The sequence below is a fragment of the Acipenser ruthenus genome, chromosome 21 (assembly GCF_902713425.1).
Source record: "Acipenser ruthenus chromosome 21, fAciRut3.2 maternal haplotype, whole genome shotgun sequence".
NCBI classification, from domain to species: domain Eukaryota; kingdom Metazoa; phylum Chordata; class Actinopteri; order Acipenseriformes; family Acipenseridae; genus Acipenser; species Acipenser ruthenus.
Genome location: NC_081209.1, coordinates 7,437,127 through 7,455,717, shown reverse-complemented (window position 1 = coordinate 7,455,717; position 18,591 = coordinate 7,437,127). Strand labels below are relative to the sequence as shown.

Genomic DNA, 18,591 nt, shown 5'->3' with positions numbered 1-18,591 from the left:
GGACACGTGTGGAATATGTAATGCACTGAACTGGAATCCCTTTTAAAAACAAGGCTTGTGTTTTTACTACACATAGGAAAGTAGTTGCATCTGTGCATGCTGTGTCCTAGAAGGCCATCTCCTGGCTAAAAGGTGGTAGTAATAAAAAAAAAAAAACTTGCATCAATACTGTAATATTGCAACCAAGCGAAGCATGGCAGTATAAGAATATTTAACACTGTTCTATTTCAGGAATCGAACATAATTGCAGTAGACCAGTAAGGGAGAGAACAAGTACAATTCTGAAGGGTAATTTCCAACCTACAGACACCCATATTTTTCTTATTGAGGCCTTGTCTTTATGAATATGACCCTTGGTCTGTGCTTGTGCTAGTGCAATGATTAACAGTACTGAATTGTTTTGTATTGAAATATACTTCACGAAATCAAAGTGATATAGTGGCTGTTTGTCATATCATAGATGACGAAGCTAAATACAATGTTGAAGTGGAAAGGGGAAGGTTATTTCTACAGCTGAGGCTTCCTTTGGGGAACGTCTGATTTATGATAATGTAGAATATACAGAAGGCTGAACTTCAGAAGATCATTGTAAACCAGATTCAAGGAATGACATTTCAGAGAAAGGGTTCTCAATCAGGACCACCATAGGGTGTCAGACGAATACATGCAAGACTATTCCGTTGTTTTTTGTTTGTTTGTGTTTTAATAATATATGTACTAGTGCCCTGGATCTTTGTACAGTTGTCTGATTTAAGAATAATGCATGTAAATAAGGGTACCAAAAAAAAAACCTGCATGAAGATGCATTGCTTCAACTGTCCTGTCTTGCTAGTTGAAATGACTGGATCACATTTAATAACTTCTAAACGTATACTAAATAACAAGTCAGTTTGGTGTAAAAAACTGATTTTGTTGTGACATGTCATGAAGTCTTTTTTAATGTTTATTGTTTAATTGTCCTTCATTGTATGAACTTTTGATTGTTAACCAGAGGTTTGGTGGAAATCCACGCCTGAATTCTATCAAACTTATGGCTGTGCTATAGACATTATAAAGTACTGTATAACAATGCAATAAGCTTTGATTAAATTCAGGGCCCACAGTCTTAAGCATAATGTGTTATACTTTTTTATTTTATTTTTTTAATTCGTGTATTTCAATCCTAAATCCATAGGCTTTTTGCACAAGGGAAAGGCAGTCATTAAGAGCTTTTGATTAGTATCACATACGTGTTCAGCTTTAACATTGTAATATCAAGCCTAGAGGATGTGTATTGCTGTATTGCGACAGATTCAGGATGTCTTCACAGCCAACAGACTGGAAGGGAATATTTCTATTCCTCAGGGAAGGACTGCTCATTCGTTAGATTCTACTCTAATTTGCATATGTTGGAAAGCAGGCTGGTTTAGCAAGTACTGAACCGTGAAAGATTGGCGCTTCGTCGGTTAACTCAATGCAGTGTAATTCTGAAACCCTGTTGCTGTGTATAACCGTAGTTTGGTTAAAACAAAATATGTACCTGTTTTTCCCTTTATATCCTCAATAAACCTCACTCTCTCTCTATTTGAACGTCCATTTCCTTTATATACCCTAGATATTTTAGAACAAACGGTATTCATGTTTAAAACTGACGTCTGTAGCGGTATGCCATTTGGAAAAATATGTGTTGGGATCAACCCCGACGAAGGCGGGGAATAACAAGCGGGTCAAAGTTTCTCAGAGAAAGAGGTGGAGAGAAAAAAAAAGCACATTAACAAGTTAATAAAACTGCAATTCTTAAGGTAAGCGTGAATATGTTTTTTTTTTGTTGTTTAAAAAAGTGTAGTCTACACATATGCATTGTTTGGAGAGAAAAAAAAAACACATTATTTTAATGTTACATATACGCTACTAAATACACCTATGTTTTAAAAATAAATCTGGTTTAACAATTCTGATAATTGGGGCTCACCAGATTGTTTTGCGCTTAGTTAAGAGTTTAAAGTTGCGGGTTTCTGTTGTGAGTTGTGATTTGGATGCTGTGTTACTCGAAGTATGCTACAGGAAATCACGAGATTCCAAACCGCCGAGGATAGGACATTTTATTTGCTCCGTGCTTCATTGGTGTTTCATATATGATACCGTCAAATATAGCTGAAACGGGCATGTTTGTGTGTTCATTTTTTCATGCATGTTTAAGGACCGTCTCGTCCCGCAAATTCTGATTAAATAGGCACGGGGTTTGTATAAATCGAGCAGTACTGCCTATCAAATTGATAGAACATGCATTGTGTGTGAGTGTGCGCTTGAAATGCAAGCTAACATGAGTAAAACATCGAGACATATAGTATTTAAAAGGGTTGTTTCACGTGTCCATGGTGGATGTATTCATACATTCCCTGTGAAATGCGTAATATTTGCAATGCATTCCTTAGTTAGAGATTAGGCTATAGGAGAAACCATTTTTATGCAGTAAACATGTATTTTGGGAGTAGTATTTTGTACTGTGCAATTTAGAATGTGAGTAAGATTGTTTATTATGTAATTATTAAACGCATGTGATTTTATGTGACTATTTATGAAACTGTTAATATATATGAAAAGAAGAACCTGCTTGCAACATTCGTATGTACAACACAATGTGCTTTGCAATGTTTTGGAAAAAAGCAACACTATTTCCGTTATATTATATAACAAGTTTGGTTGTGGAATTAATACATACATACAATAATTAAAATACAATAAATGATTGTCATTCTTTAATTATCCCCCTGTACAGCAGCAGTAGATGGTTTTAAAGGACATCTTCAAGATCTATATTTTTGCTGAAGGAATTTTGGAAAGGAATGACTGGAGCTGATAATTTAACATCGTCATTAACTGTAAAAAAAAAACAAAAAAAAAAAAAAAAAAAACGCAAGGACTCCTGTACCTTTAAACTAGGGATATGAAAGGGTTAATAAAGAAAAGCTTTCAAAATGGCTATGTACATCCGTAGATATAAATATACGCTATACAATTCAATATGTTTCTTTCTGCAGAACAAGTCTCGACAAACAAACAGGTGTATGCATTCATGCGGGATGATTAGTGATTCTTAATTTACATACTGAAAAAACGAACCGGTTTAGAACAGCAATGTGTCACAGGAGAGGAAGTAACAAATAAACACCAAATCATGATGCTCTGAAATCCCCTTCCCAGAACAGTCAGTAATATAAAGCGAGGATAACAGGCATACTGCACAGGGGTCTGGAAAGCATTGTTCTTGGTAAGTTATTTTGTTTGAAAACTTAATAGAGATTGAGACAGCGCATTGTTCTTCAGAACAAAAAAGAGGGGCTTATTTTCTGTAAACCAACCAAGATGGGATTATTTTACTAAAGTTGTCAATAAATGACAAGCTGTAATCAGCTAAAATAATACACAAAATAGAAAGACTGTAATGCATTGTGACAGACTGCCAGTTTCACTGGTCTCTCTCAACTATTTCGATTCACAGTTATTGCCAAACTAATATTCAATACATATTTCTTAACATTTATCCAAAATACGAATGGGGCTGTAACACGTTTAGTACAGTGTTGATCGGTACAGTAGTGACACCCATTCAGCGTGTCTTTATTAAAGTTTGCTGTGACCTCCTTTGGATTGATCACAGTTCTCAACAGATCGGTTTCAGTGTTTGGGGACTGTCCTCTTCAGCGCTACCTAGCATGGCAGACAGCGCAGGGTTGTGCCAATTGTGCTTCTCTGGGACTGTTTGTTTCACAGTGCAGGTGTAGTATACCCTGTGGGAGTCTGGTGGGTGCCTTTGACCTCCTATGTACAATGTCTGTCTTGTAAGAATATCAATGCAGTTCAATGTTGATTAGATTTGGGGTCAGATTAGCAAAGGCTGACTGGTAGCCTTTTTGTTGAATGCTGCAGCTGGAATTTGCTGCAGTTGGAATTGTTTTTAAGCACGGGATTGGGTGCAGGACAAGTGAACTGTGGTTTCCAGCCATGCAAACCAACAAGGTGCTGGACTTGAATGGTTTGAGAACTCCTTTTGCATGTTTAAAAAAAAAAAACTCAGCCAGCTGCAGCAGCCACTTGTCCTGGTGCACAAATATTAGCGGTAGTAACAGTCGCTTCAGGCAGGGTTTGAGAAAGGAACCGTTTCTTGGCAACAGCTTGGATCAAATATTTTCCATGCCGCGTGGTTCTTTGTGCTTTTTGGCTTATCTGATCCCTCTTTGGTAAAACGGAAATGAGAACAGCATTGATTGGATATTGAAAATACAAGAACGCGCTGCACAAAGAGTCTATTCACCTGAGACGGGCTCGTGTGCACACGCGTCAGCAGCTTGTTATTTCATTTTAAAGGTAAGTTTTTTCAATTTTTTCTTTTTATTTTAAGGTTTGGACTCGCAGCATTTGTTAAAACTATCTAACAAAAACTTGTTTTTTAGCAGGTAAATGCAAACGGTGAACTACAGCGTTGTGATCAAGTAGTTATTATTATTATTTATTTCTTAGCCGACGCCCTAATCCAGGGCGATTTACAATTGTTACAAGATTTCACATTATGTTTACATACAATTACCCATTTATACAGTTGGGTTTTTACTGGAGTAATCTAGGTAAAGTACCTTGCTCAAGGATACAGCAGCAATGTCCCCCACCTGGGATTGAACCCACAACCCTCCGGTCAAGAGTCCAGAGCCCTAACCACTACTCCACACTGCTGCCCTAATTAGTAAGGGTGGCTGCTGTATGATGGCATATAATCAAGAGGAAGTGAATGGTGTAAATACTGAGGAATATTTAAAAAAAAACCAGAATAACCAGCTGTGCTAGTAGCATACAGTCTGGGTGTGCTGGCAGGATCATGAAACAGTGCAATGCTGTAACTTACATTCACACTATATTGTAAAACTGGAAATGTCCAGCAGCCTTATTTCTGTGTTAACCACTTCTTTATTTGCTTCTGATTGAATATGCTGTTTGTGTCTATGTGCTGTATGTATGTGGGCAGCAGTGTGGAGTAGTGGTTAGGGCTCTGGACTCTTGACTGGAGGGTCGTGGGTTCAATCCCAGGTGGGGGACACTGTGGCTGTACCCTTAGGCAAGGCACTTTACCTAGATTGCTCCAGTAAAAACCCAACTGTATAAATGGGTAATTGTATGTAAAAAATAATGTGATATCTTGTAACAATTGTAAGTCGCCCTGGATAAGGGCGTCTGCTAAGAAATAAATAATAATAATAATAAAAAATAATGTGATATCTTGTAACAATTGTAAGTCGCCCTGGATAAGGGTGTCGGCTAAGAAATAAATAATAATAATGTATCTATGTGCAGTGGCTGGCCACTTTATTAGGACCTATTACTGCTATCAGGTTGAACACAGCCTTCATTTAAAAAATGCTCACTAGGATTGAGATTGGGCACTGTGGTTGGGCACAATTCTCTGTCAAGCTCCATCAAACCATTCAGGCACGGTGGATGGGTGCATTATCGTTGTGAAAGAAGTAACAACGCTTAAGTAAACTACAGCCGTCGTCCAGCCTTCCAGAGTAATCAAGGGAGCCAGGGTATACCAGGAGAACATGCCAAATCCAATCAGGTAGACCGGTCCTAATAAAGTGCATGTATGTAAGTGAGTTGTGTGTTCTGCCTGCAGAGGGCAGTGGGGTAGAAGATGGCCAGGTATCTGAAGCACTTCACGGCAGTGGGTGATGATCACCACAGCTTCAACAAGTGGCACGAGGAGGAGTTCCACGAGGAGGCAGAGGAGCCGTCGCTGCACAACATGGAGCACAGCCTCACCTTCCGCGACTCCCTGAGAAAACTCTTCAGCTCGCACAAGTTCCAGGTACTGCATCCGCCCCTGCATGTTACCTAGAACTTTGTATGATACCTGCTGTTTACCACGTACCTTAAACCCATTGAGAGTGATAGCAGTGGTGTCTTGTTTGTTGTCCTGCTGTCGGTGGAAGTTGAGATGAAGTCTAACCTCATGACTCTGCCCCAGGTGTCTGTGGTGTGTCTGGTGATTCTGGATGCTGTCTTTGTGCTGTGTGAGCTGCTCCTGGACCTAGCCATCATTAAGCAAGATGAGCACAAGATATCATCTCAGGTACAGAAATGCATTCAATAAGCACCCTGCAGATTGGTCACGTTGAATCAGTGCCACCCTGATCACAGTCACCAGAATAATCCTGAGCAAGGTGACATTTCTATAATGAGCACTATGGGTGCACTTGGGGTGTGCTCCGATTATTCCTCTCCCCCACCACCCCCCGAAACAGTGAGTCTATCGGAGATGCTTACATTACAAATCTCTAATAAGCACACTGTTTCAGGGTGAAGTAATCATCAATGTGTGTAAAAACAGTAGAAAATGGTGATTTAACAAATAAATAGAGAAACAAAATGCAGAGGGGATGTGTGACAGGATAGCGTCATGGCCCAAGCTGTTACCGACAGGAAGAGAGACTCAGAGACAGACGCTGCAGTGAAGCGCTGTTGCGCACATCTATTAAACAATAAAGGAACAAATAAACAGGCACAAAGGCCAAAAGAAAAACAAAAAAATGCTGTCAGGCTACGCATTCACCTTCACTGAACAGATCAGACTCTCTCCACCAGACAAAGGATTTATCCTTCTGTATATATATGTGACCACTGTCCAATTAGCACCAATTACCTAATTAGGAAATGGCCACACCTGTGATTGCTGGCGGGATAGATTTAACCCCATCCCTGCCGACCTTACATTCCACCACACACATTATTTACAGGGGCAGGGCTGTTGCCCTGCAACAGTATGATTAAGACAGGTGTTTCAATTTGTCCTCTCCAGGTGTTCCACTACCTGAGTTTAGCTCTGCTCACCTTCTTCATGGTGGAGCTGTTTGGGAAGCTGTTTGCATACCGGCTGGAGTTCTTCCACCACAAGTTTGAAGTGTTTGACGGCGTCGTGGTGATCGTGTCCTTCATCCTGGACATCGTGTACATCTCCCACGAGGACGCCTTCGATGGAGTGGGCCTGCTCATCCTGCTGAGGCTGTGGAGGGTGGCCAGGATCGTCAACGGTAACGCTGCACCGCTAGAGCCCCAGAGCCCTGCTGTGCTACACACAGGAATCCACGCAGTAGCTGTGCCTGGTGATAAAGTACTAGAGCACTGGAGCCCTCTGAGAGAGAGCGAGAAGAGAGGCTTCTTAGTACTGCTTATATTTGAGTTAAATGGATTCCCTGTGGGTATAAATACAAAACAACTGTAAACCTTTGTCACTTTAAATATTGAAAATAGCTTAACAGAGTACACTGACGTACTGGTATCATTCATGTAGGTGGCGCCACATGTAGCTCAATCACATTTGATGGTTTGGTATTTTAATGTGCCCGACTTGCTGGTATCTTGCAGGAATTATTGTATCCGTGAAGTCTCAAGCACACCATAAGGTAGAAACGCTAAAAGCGGCAAATGAACAGCTTTCACAACAAGTCAACGAACTCCAGCATCATAAAGCTCACACGGTAAGACTTGCATACACTCTGTTTTAGTTTTGTATTGTGTTCATTCAAAAGGGCAGAGGGATTCATAGATGCAGCAGTTTTAGCCAAGGTCTGCAACAAATAGTGTTTCAAAGTCCTGTGAAACTGTAAAATAATACCCAGTCCGTGTTTATTTAACATTGACTAAGGGCTCAGTGCAGTGTGTCTTTTATTTGAGTTAATGGCATTGTAATTAATAAATACATTTGGATGGGCCGCATGTGGACAAGTGTTAGTGACAAAAAGCAGTGCAGGATAATCATGTAATATAAACATTAAAAGGTATGTAAATATAAATAATGATGATTCAAATTGCTCTGGTGACGTTTGACTGCACTTGCTTTCCAGGAGAGTGAAAACCAGAGATTACGCACTCTATTACAGCAGAATGGGATTCGTTTCTAGATGAATTTACAAGTGCATCAGAGTTCTCAGAAAGAGTGAAGGCAATTCAATCAGAATCTATCTTTTTGTACCTTGGGGAATAACTTACACTCTGGGGATCTCTTAAACTCTTTGCAAGGTCAAGTATTCCTCTATGATTTTTTACAAATGTATTGAGGTCACTTTTTTTGGACAGTTCTGCACCAAGCTATATATATATACACACTGAGGTTTTTTTTTTTTTTTGCAATGCGGCTGACGCCAACACATTCCTTTTTCGTTAAACTTGACAATTTAAGATACTATTCTTGCCTTAAGTTTACTTACTGTTGCTGTCAGGAATCAATTTGTTTTTGTTACTGGAATGTAGTGCTGTGGTTTTGAAGAAAAAGGGATTTTGGGAGTACACCCTGTGTAAATGTACCTGTCATTGTCTCGGGTCAGCATGTTACTGTGATGTGTGAAGCTGTATTGTGAGGGTCGACAGCAACTTGGTATGTTTCTGAAATATCAGAGTTCTCTTAACTAATGTGTTCTTGTTGTTTTAAATTCACTTTGGATCACATTTTTAAAGAATCTCTGTGGCCTCAATAGAGCTCAGAATCATGTCTGACCTCGGAGTATATCTGGTACACAGTATAACCAGTAATCTGCCCCCTGGCAATACTCTGCCCCCTAGTGATGCCAGAACGCATTAGTTAAGATAACTCTGCTATTTCACTTCTCTAAGTGCAAGTGTGTAAACCAGCACTGTAGATAGTATTAACAATGCAATATAATAGTCAGTGTTGCTGAGAAACATCATAACTAAACATTTAAAAAGTGAATCAAATATATTTTATTAAAAATGTATTTTAAAAAAAAGTGTCTTGTTTACTTGATTTAAAAAAAAATACATATTATATACACACTTGTATTACAAATAAATAGTTCAACACAATATTTACAATCTGCACAAATAAATCCAATGGGAAACTGATCAATTCACCACAACCCAGCACCATTTAATCATAATGGGTTAAACTTGCAGGGGTTTCTGACCCTGGTCCTGGAGAGCATGGAGTGGGGGTTCTCCAAACACACAGAGAGCTTGGTCTACTGGACGCTGCTTTCTTTAGACAAATGGGAAGAAGAAGTTGAAGGGGAGTTTGGCATCGATGGTGGGTGGGGCTTTATAACCAGCCTGCGCAGCTGCAGAGACGTCAACGAAGGAGACTGAACTGGAGATCTGCATGATCCTGCCTGCTGTGAGAGCATTCTGAACAAATAACAAGACAGTTAGCACTAGAGCACAATGGTTCAATCAACAATGTTAGACATACTGTACCCCATTGTGGGGAGCACACTGGTGCTGTAGCGCATCAGAACAATGACATACCAGGCTGGTGCTGTAGCGCATCAGAACAATGACATACCAGGCTGGTGCTGTAGCGCATCAGAACAATGACATACCAGGCTGGTGCTGTAGCGCATCAGAACAATGACATACCAGGCTGGTGCTGTAGCGCATCAGAACAATGACATACCAGGCTGGTGCTGTAGCGCATCAGAACAATGACATACCAGGCTGGTGCTGTAGCGCATCAGAACAGTGACATACCAGGCTGGTGCTGTAGCGCATCAGAACAGTGACATACCAGGCTGGTGCTGTAGCGCATCAGAACAATGACATACCAGGCTGGTGCTGTAGCGCATCAGAACAATGACATACCAGGCTGGTGCTGTAGCGCATCAGAACAATGACATACCAGGCTGGTGCTGTAGCGCATCAGAACAATGACATACCAGGCTGGTGTTGTAGCGCATCAGAACAATGACATACCAGGCTGGTGCTGTAGCGCATCAGAACAATGACATACCAGGCTGGTGCTGTACCGCATCAGAACAATGACATACCAGGCTGATGGAGTTGATTTTCTCAGTCACGTTCACAATCTGAGCTTGTGGATTGACCAGGGACCCATACTTTGTCCACTGCACTACGATGTCTAAAGACAGGGGGATGTTGCAACTCTGAAAAATGAGAATGGCATTGTTCAGAATCAGTTATTTCATAAATACATAAAAACATTATAATACTAAATAATACTAAACTAACCCAGCAGAGTTTCTATTCCAGTTCTTAGTTTAGGAACGTATTGAAAATCAACATGAGGTCTATATGAGTAATGGCAGTCTGTCATGCAGTCTTATGATCCAAACAGAAAACGCACCCACATAGTACATTAAACTATAAAATTCACATGGAGACAAAACTCCCCCAGAAAATGTCCACATTTTGCACTGTGTCACAGTGACTTGGAAATTGCAAAACACTAGAAACTGATTAGGAAAGCCCCATTGCTCAAAGCCTTTAACAGACTTGATAATGTTTGTAGAAGGAGCTGTTTCCTCTCTTGTACAATCAAATGTGTGTTAATGTATTGTAGATAGGGAAGTTATGTCACACTGCCTACCTCCATGGCACAGGTACTGACATACAACAGCATAAAATATGGGCTCATTCAAGGTGTGGTGGTGTTTTGTTTCCTGCAGTACGTCACTTCTTTGTCACTCACCGATACAGCGTTTTCTGTCTTGATCTGGACCCAGTCCAAGACATTCTGGGGCTTTGAATTTCCGAAAGAGGCAACAAACTGAGGGAAACCCTGCCCTCTAAGTACTCCCAGGATTGTTTCAGAAAGCAGGGTGCAGTTCTTAGTACTGGGAACCCTGCAAGGAGAGACACACAGTGCGGTTTGTACAGTGAAACCCTCTCCTGGAAGAGTGTTCTCTTCTCTTACCTGAATCTACAGCCCGACACCAGACTGATGCCAAACAGAACAGGGGTCCTTTCTCCTGAGACGGCCAAGCAATCTTGATTGCTTGAACTCTTAATAATGGTCAGCATCCCAAATTGGTTAGTACTCAGTACAATGGGGGATGTGGCAGAACAAGTTAAGAAAAAAATAAAATAAAACACAGAACAAAGTAGCTTTATGAAGCACTAATCATGCAAATGACCTTACGTAAGGTTGATCAAGATTAGTGCAAAATGGAGTCTACGAAAGCAGGTGAAAATTCTATAATGGATAAACGAGAAGCATTCGATCAACGTTAGCTTTATCAAGCGTTCACTGCTGGAAAACAAGTTCAGAATAAAAGCAGCCCCTGCAGCTCTACAACTTTGCTTCAGCTTTTTCTGTTTGATGAACACTTGACATGATCTCATACACTCAACAGACGTCACGATTGCAAGATGAGTCACACCCTGCTCATATAATACAGTTTATTCTGCAATCTGCTTTTAATAAGACAGCTTCTAAACTCCTTTCAGTCCTGCCTTCTTCTAAGGCACTTGCAGTTTGCCACATGTGGTATTGCATTCGTCTCCGTGGGTGTGTGTGTACAATTTTACACGGGTATTGAATCTCTGCTGTGACAGAAGAGGATATACAACTTGATTTATTTAAGATGTAAAGTTCTGCAAGATAAATGCTTGAGTTGTAGCACGATACTCCAAAAACCAGTTGTTTAGGACAACCACACACACACTATATACTCTATAATACAACCAGATGTCAAAAACATTACATCACATAATAGTAGCAGATGAAATCAGCAGAAAGGTCAAACTTCTAACGGATGTTGACCCTTGGTGTTAATGCTTTAAACATGTGCAGACTCAAACAGCCCCTGGGCAGAAATACCTTATCATGTGATGATTTTATGCACCTATAAAACCTGACTCCAGGCAGCAAACACTAAATGGCAACAGATCTATAAACAGCATCGAAGCTACTCCGATGTGAATTGGCTGACATGAAAAACATGCAAAAGGATATTCTGCAGTTCTGGATCCAGCCACTAGAGGGAGCCCAACAACATATCCTGGGTTTCCACTTGAAGGAACAGGCTTTGTATTCTCCTGGAAGGAAACAGCATCATGTTAGATGTGTAAACTCCAACATATCGGTGGTTAACATTCCCATTGGTAAATCTCAATAGATTTCTGGAGATATTAAATCATTGATTATTTATTTATTTATTGCAAAATAGTATAGGCACATAGAAGTTTACATATTATTATCAGATCTATTTCTATTATACAGGGTTGATACTGGAATTATTCTTTAGTCCTGAATATATATATATATATATATATATATATATATATATATATATATTAGCTCAAAGAGCCAGCTGGGAGCCTGTGTTTGAATCCAAACATTGGAGGTATTTATAGGTTTTTGACGGCATGACAACTACTTGTTATTGTTTACATTCAAATCCATGATTTATTCTTACATGATGTAATGGTGTTCTATATATTGTGACATCATTTTTACTTCTATCTTTGAATCTGTATTAATTCTAATTAACACTACTTTATATAAACTTATATTTTTATTATATCATGCAATGCTGGCTCTGAGGATCAGTCTAGATTTGGCCTCCCCAGCGCATCAGCATGCACAACTTTTGAATGAATTATATTCTACTCTAATACAACACTGCAGTAGATATGGAGTATTCAATGGCCATGTGTTTACCTGCACAAAAGTGATCTGAAAGCTCTGTGATACAGGCACCATAGAACTGTTTAAGGCTCCCAGTATAAAGGACACTTTGGCATCCACAATAGCACCAGCATCGTTATATAAGATCAGATAACTCACCTGCAAAACAGAAGGAAATAGTGTTAAAGTTTTTTAGTGTGTAATGATCCTAATGATAGGTGGCCAATTGTGAAGCCTGGAGTTGTGAACCTTTTTTTATGTTTATTAAAATGTTGACAAGTATTGAAGAAAGGTGCTAGAGTGTAAAGTTCTCTCTGTTTACCCACAGAACAGGGATAGCACGAGCAGCCGACAAGGCACCGTGACCATGCCTCAAGCCTGCCCAGGAGGGACCACAGTTCAGCCTCCATGCCCATCTGTCTCAAAGGGCAGCCTTTGAGCTCTGAATCGTGCGGTGGTGGCTTAGCCTAGACACCCAGGCTTGTTTGTAAATGAAGCCACATTCCTAGGTAATATATAAAATAAATGCCGTCTAAATTTCCGAAAGAGGCAACATATTGAGCCTGTCCTCCCAGAACTCCCCCAGGATTACATAAAAAGAAAAAAAAAAAACATGGAAGAGTTGAGTGGCTCTTACTTGAAGCACGACATTATTGCACACAGTGCCTGCTTGCAGCGGTTCAGGAGGGTATGAAGATACATCAGTGGTGTCCAGCCGACTGCGGCTCCCATCCAGGGACTGCACTGTGATGGAGCTCACACTGATACTCACCAGCTACATTAAAACAAAACATTCAATAAACCAGCAACGTGGTCACCAACATCAGCAATGTGGATTCATTGATTTTTACTGAGGAAAATTGTGACATATTTTGCAACTCCAAAAAAAAAAAAAAGGATGATGATTATTATTATTCTTTTTAACAGCACCTAAGACCTAGGTCTCTCCTCTTTTTAATATATTAATAGATGTTTGAAAAGATTACTTACCGAGCTGTTTACATTTGGAATCTGTAATACAAAATAAATTCATTAAACTTAAGGAAAAAAATAATTCTATAAAGGCATTTGATTCACACTACAATATGATTCCTTATAGTTTATCCTTCTATGCACTTAACTTTATCAGAAAGCAGACCTTGATAACAGTCCAGTTTGTACCTTAAATGCAGTTTGTAGCTAGAAGGACTCAAGACTTTCTCATTCACTGTATCTTGCTTGCCACACTATCACTTGGAGCCAAGCATGCACCTGCAACTAATTCCAGCAGTACAGGGGAGGCTTATAAATGAGTTTACTTACAGACAGGATTCGGAAATCCTGATAGCTCTGCAGGTTTAGCGCAGAGAGAGTAGTGCAGTCTGTCGCCACACTGAACCTTCGGCTGCACCGTGTTGCCTGGTTTTCTAAAAAGGCTTGGAAAAAGAAAAGCAAGTGAAATCTGAAATGTGGATGGTCATGTCAAGCTGTAGATTGCACATCTCAGCATCATGCTTGAAAAAATCACACCTTTGTTGTCTAACTTCTGCAGTTCACAAGATGACACTTATTCTGGGAGAGATGCCTGATACAAGTTAGTACCATAACAGGACTGTACTGGACACTGCTGTGTGATGCATTGCCTTTACGGACTCTGGTCACCAGCCTGGCTCTACTGCATAGTGGTAAACCTCCTGCTAGGGGTGTGCAGGGTGTGCTGCTTCAAAGCCACAACGTAATGCCAATATAGTAAGTACCTGCAGGGTTACTGTCTGCACACTGGGAAGTTGCTGCTGTGGTTGGGAGCTTGAGAAATCCTTCGCCGTTTGCCTCGCTGAGTGTTCGAATAAGGTCAGCATACTGACAAAGAGATTAAATCGCCATCACAGAGTATTCGTTTGTTTTAGCCATGTATTTTAAAATACATAAATATAAAGCTATAAAGACACTGGCTGATCTAACCTACATTCCATGTGTCTATGGCTGGCAGCTATCCACAGTATTGGAGTAACTGAACCAGCACCACTCACAGTGATTGTGAACACCATAAGCAGGTACAGGGCAGTCGAAAATAAAAACTAAATCACTTGAGCAACTTCCTGTTTAAATAAAAGTTTCCAAGATTTTCAGTTACAGTGGTTTGATTTCACATGCACAGCAAAACAAAACAGCAGAGGCGTTCTAATAAAATTGCACACTACTGTTTGTAAATCTTATAAGATATATTATTCAACTTGTTCGCTTCTTCACCTTATAGCCAGCAGCCTGGCTCTCCACGCTGCTTGAAGTCGCATCTGTCTGACTCACTGCTGCAGAGCTGAAGAAGTAGCCTATGAACTGCCTGACCAGACTGTCAAAGTTACTGTCTGTTGGCACCTCAGGGGGAGTGAAGGACAAGCCGGACTCATCTAGAGAGAACACAGTACATGATTATGTCAGCTTTTTAAAATAATATCCACATGCTGTATAAAAAAAATCACATACACCAAAAATGTGTATACTTCACATCACCAGTGATAAACCACAAATTATCAGTGGTGGGATGGGCTTTTCATGTTTGAATATATAAATAATAAAAAATATATAATTAATGAAATACTTTACCCTTTGAACTTGCATAGTATTTTGTCTGCCCTTTAATGTCGGTTTTTAGCCATGTTTTTACTGCATTGATAACTGTAAGTAGTGTATCAGTGTTAACATTTTTCACGTTCATGGTACGGTAACTTAAAGAAAGCTCCCATTGCACAGCAGTTTGATCCATTCCTGGTTTTACTATGTTCAATAAGACTCACTGCTCACAGCTCCTAGTAAAACCTGGACTGGGTGAAACTGTTATGCACTAGGAGTCTTATTTCCACCGCTGGTTTTACAGTTTCGTTTCTGTTTTCTTTGGCTCCGCAGTATCACTTACAGTTGGCTGTCTGTATGCAGAAGACATCTGGGCTGACCTGGTCAGTCAAGGTGAATGTTCTTTGTGTTGAACTATTTGTCACATTGAGTGAGTAGACAGCTGCTTGCTGACTGCAGAGCTGGTTATTCACACTAAAAACAAAAAGAGCACATTCAATAACACCAGACAGACAGACTGCTCTGTAGAACTGACTTCACTGCTTGTAATACAGTCGTCTCTGCCAATTCTGAAATGCAAAAGAATAATATTAAGAAGAATAAGAATAAGAACAATAAACTTACATCAATTTCTGAACCAAACATGTTGTAAAAAGTGTGATTTCTGCTGCACAATATGGATCACAGCAGCAATTGACATCACACTGACCCTCCAACAAATCGCAGGGGCACAGACTGGACACTGGAGAAATAATCAGAACACGAAACACACATAGAATGAAAAACACTGCTGTTTCATTACAAGCACTGCGTTTAAAGGGTAGCGTTTTAACTGTAGCTTAAAATGTCATATGATTGATGGTCGTTTTTGTATCCTCTCTTTCTAGGGTTAGAATGTGTACTGGCAATAGGAAATCCCACAGACACAGCTGGTTCTAGTCAGTCCGAATGCTATCGGGGAATGCAAACAAACAGGCAATGTGTCATTTCTGAATGCAAGTTTAAACTTTGTGTTTTTCTGCAAAACTGAACATCGCTTCTGGTTACAAAACCTACCGTCGGTGATGGGGGTCGGAAGAGATCCAGCGAGCGGCAGAGGCTTTGAGACGGTGGCCGCTTTGGGAACCTCTTTCCCAGTCGATATCTCGCTTTCAGAAGCGGTAGGATTCGAGTCGGTGGAGGCAGTCGGGTCGGCAGTGGAACCGATTTGACCCGAATCTAAAAAGCCACTTTGTGTTGTCGATCGGATTGCTGAATCAGTCGGATCGGGATCACTCTGTGTAGTGGTCCCGGTGTTTATCTTGTTTACATATATTAAATGTTCGTTTTCACTCGTTTGTGATGTGGTGGTAATTTGAGAATGAATTATAACTGTAAAATTACAGAAAACTAGAGCCCATAGCAACGGACCCATTGCTCCTAGTAACCGTAAACTGCCTGGAGTTTTGCATCCGGACAGGAAGTCAATCGGCGTAAGCATGCTGGGTAAAACATAAACACTATTATTATTATTGAATGTGAATATTACTTTTTACTCAATATCCGGTAGAGTTGCGTGTTGTGTTGTAAGGCAAAGAAAATGTACTAACTGGTAGTGTGTTAGTCGAGGTTAGCAATGCATATAACTTTATGAAACTGCATTCCTGACTGTGGTGGAAACACAGTGGCGCTAGTAGCAAACACTTCTCCTCCGCTTTTTTATTTTTCCTGTGCTAAAACCGGTTTATCATGGAAGTCAGACTCATAACGCCGTCAAGGGACCTCTCACTTTCCAGATTCTAGTTTGCTCAAATTAAACCCAACAGCAAAACAACATAGGACTGTGATGCTGTTATAATATTATATATATATACAGACGTGCTCAAATTTGTTGGTACCCTTACAGCTCATTGAAATAATGCTTAATTCCTCCTGAAAAGTGATGAAATTAAAAGCTATTTTATCATGTATACTTGCATGCCTTTGGTATGTCATAGAATAAAGCAAAGAAGCTGTGAAAAGAGATGAATTATTGCTTATTCTACAAAGATATTCTAAAATGGCCTGGACACATTTGTTGGTACCCCTTAGAAAAGATAATAAATAAATGGATTATAGTGATATTTCAAACTAATTAGTTTCTTTAATTAGTATCACACATGTCTCCAATCTTGTAATCAGTCATTCAGCCTATTTAAATGGAGAAAAGTAGTCACTGTGCTGTTTGGTATCATTGTGTGCACCACACTGAACATGGACCAGAGAAAGCAAAGGAGAGAGTTGTCTGAGGAGATCAGAAAGAAAATAATAGACAAGCATGGTAAAGGTAAAGGCTACAAGACCATCTCCAAGCAGCTTGATGTTCCTGTGACAACAGTTGCAAATATTATTAAGAAGTTTAAGGTCCATGGAACTGTAGCCAACCTCCCTGGGCACGGCCGCAAGAGGAAAATCGACCCCAGATTGAACAGAAGGATAGTGCGAATGGTAGAAAAAGAACCAAGGATAACTGCCAAAGAGATACAAGATGAACTCCAAGGTGAAGGTACGTCAGTTTCTGATCGCACCATCCGTCGCTTTTTGAGCGAAAGTGGGCTCCATGGAAGAAGACCCAGGAGGACTCCACTTTTGACAGAAAAACATAAAAAAGCCAGACTGGAATTTGCTAAAATGCATATTGACAAGCCACAATCCTTCTGGGAGAATGTCCTTTCGACAGATGAGTCAAAACTGGAGCTTTTTGGCAAGTCACATCAGCTCTATGTTCACAGACGAGAAAATGAAGCTTTCAAAGAAAAGAACACCATACCTACAGTGAAACATGGAGGAGGCTCGGTTATGTTTTGGGGCTGCTTTGGTGCGCCTGGCACAGGGTGCCTTGAATCTGTGCAGGGCACAATTAAATCTCAAGACTATCAAGGCATTCTGGAGCGAAACGTACTGCCCAGTGTCAGAAAGCTCTGTCTCAGTCGCAGGTCATGGGTCCTCCAACAGGATAATGACCCAAAACACACAGCTAAAAGCACCCAAGAATGGATAAGAACAAAACATTGGACTATTCTGAAGTGGCCTTCTATGAGTCCTGATCTGAATCCTATCGAACATCTATGGAAAGAGCTGAAACTTGCAGTCTGGAGAAGGCACCCATCAAACCTGAGACAGCTGGAGCAGTTTGCTCAGGAAGAGTGGGCCAAACTACCTGTTAACAAGTGCAGAAGTCTCATTGAGAGCTACAGAAAACGTTTGATTGCAGTGATTGCCTCTAAAGGTTGTGCAACAAAATATTAGGTTAGCGGTCCCATCATTTTTGTCCATGCCATTTTCATTTGTTTTATTATTTATAATATTATGTTGAATAAAAAATCAAAAGCAAAGTCTGATTTCTATTAAATATGGAATAAACAATGGTGGATGCCAATTACTTTGGTCAGTTTCAAGTTATTTCAGAGAAAATTGTGCATTCTTCGTTTTTTGTGGAGGGGTACCAACAAATTTGAGCACGTCTGTATATATATATATATATATATATATATATATATATATATATATATATATCTTACGCTTCAGATATTATAACTCGAAAGAAGGAGGCTTAATTTGCATCCCAAATCCATATTTGAATAATAAAATGAGCTCGCAACTCCCTCATCCTC

At 40.1% G+C, this 18,591-nt stretch overlaps 2 protein-coding genes across 4 annotated transcripts; one reads left to right on the top strand and one right to left on the bottom strand.

Moving 5' to 3' along the window:
• The first annotated feature begins 96 nt into the window (after nucleotides 1-96).
• On the top strand, nucleotides 97-8,774 carry LOC117963050 (voltage-gated hydrogen channel 1-like). Of its 3 annotated transcripts, none has more exons than XM_034901481.2 (6): nucleotides 97-1,781; nucleotides 5,648-5,839; nucleotides 5,999-6,103; nucleotides 6,830-7,061; nucleotides 7,396-7,508; nucleotides 7,875-8,774. In XM_034901481.2, the coding sequence occupies exons 2-6, from the start codon at nucleotides 5,666-5,668 to the stop codon at nucleotides 7,929-7,931; spliced, it is 681 nt and encodes a 226-aa protein (XP_034757372.2). In that variant the 5' UTR covers nucleotides 97-1,781; nucleotides 5,648-5,665; the 3' UTR covers nucleotides 7,932-8,774. The 3 variants fall into 3 exon arrangements, with proteins under 3 accessions (XP_034757372.2, XP_034757370.2, XP_034757371.2); XM_034901479.2 differs by lacking the exon at nucleotides 97-1,781 and adding an exon at nucleotides 1,808-3,250; XM_034901480.2 differs by lacking the exon at nucleotides 97-1,781 and adding an exon at nucleotides 1,808-4,347.
• Nucleotides 8,725-16,763, bottom strand: LOC117427797 (tectonic-1-like). The gene is made up of 14 exons (XM_058994688.1): nucleotides 16,016-16,763; nucleotides 15,584-15,701; nucleotides 15,303-15,433; nucleotides 14,639-14,796; nucleotides 14,146-14,248; nucleotides 13,712-13,824; nucleotides 13,400-13,420; nucleotides 13,047-13,184; nucleotides 12,443-12,568; nucleotides 11,735-11,817; nucleotides 10,694-10,834; nucleotides 10,469-10,622; nucleotides 9,807-9,923; nucleotides 8,725-9,168 (listed from the first exon to the last, which is right to left on the bottom strand). Exons 1-14 carry the CDS (start codon nucleotides 16,437-16,439, stop codon nucleotides 9,025-9,027), a joined length of 1,971 nt encoding a protein of 656 aa, XP_058850671.1. The 5' UTR covers nucleotides 16,440-16,763; the 3' UTR covers nucleotides 8,725-9,024.
• Between the last annotated feature and the right edge of the window lie 1,828 nt (nucleotides 16,764-18,591).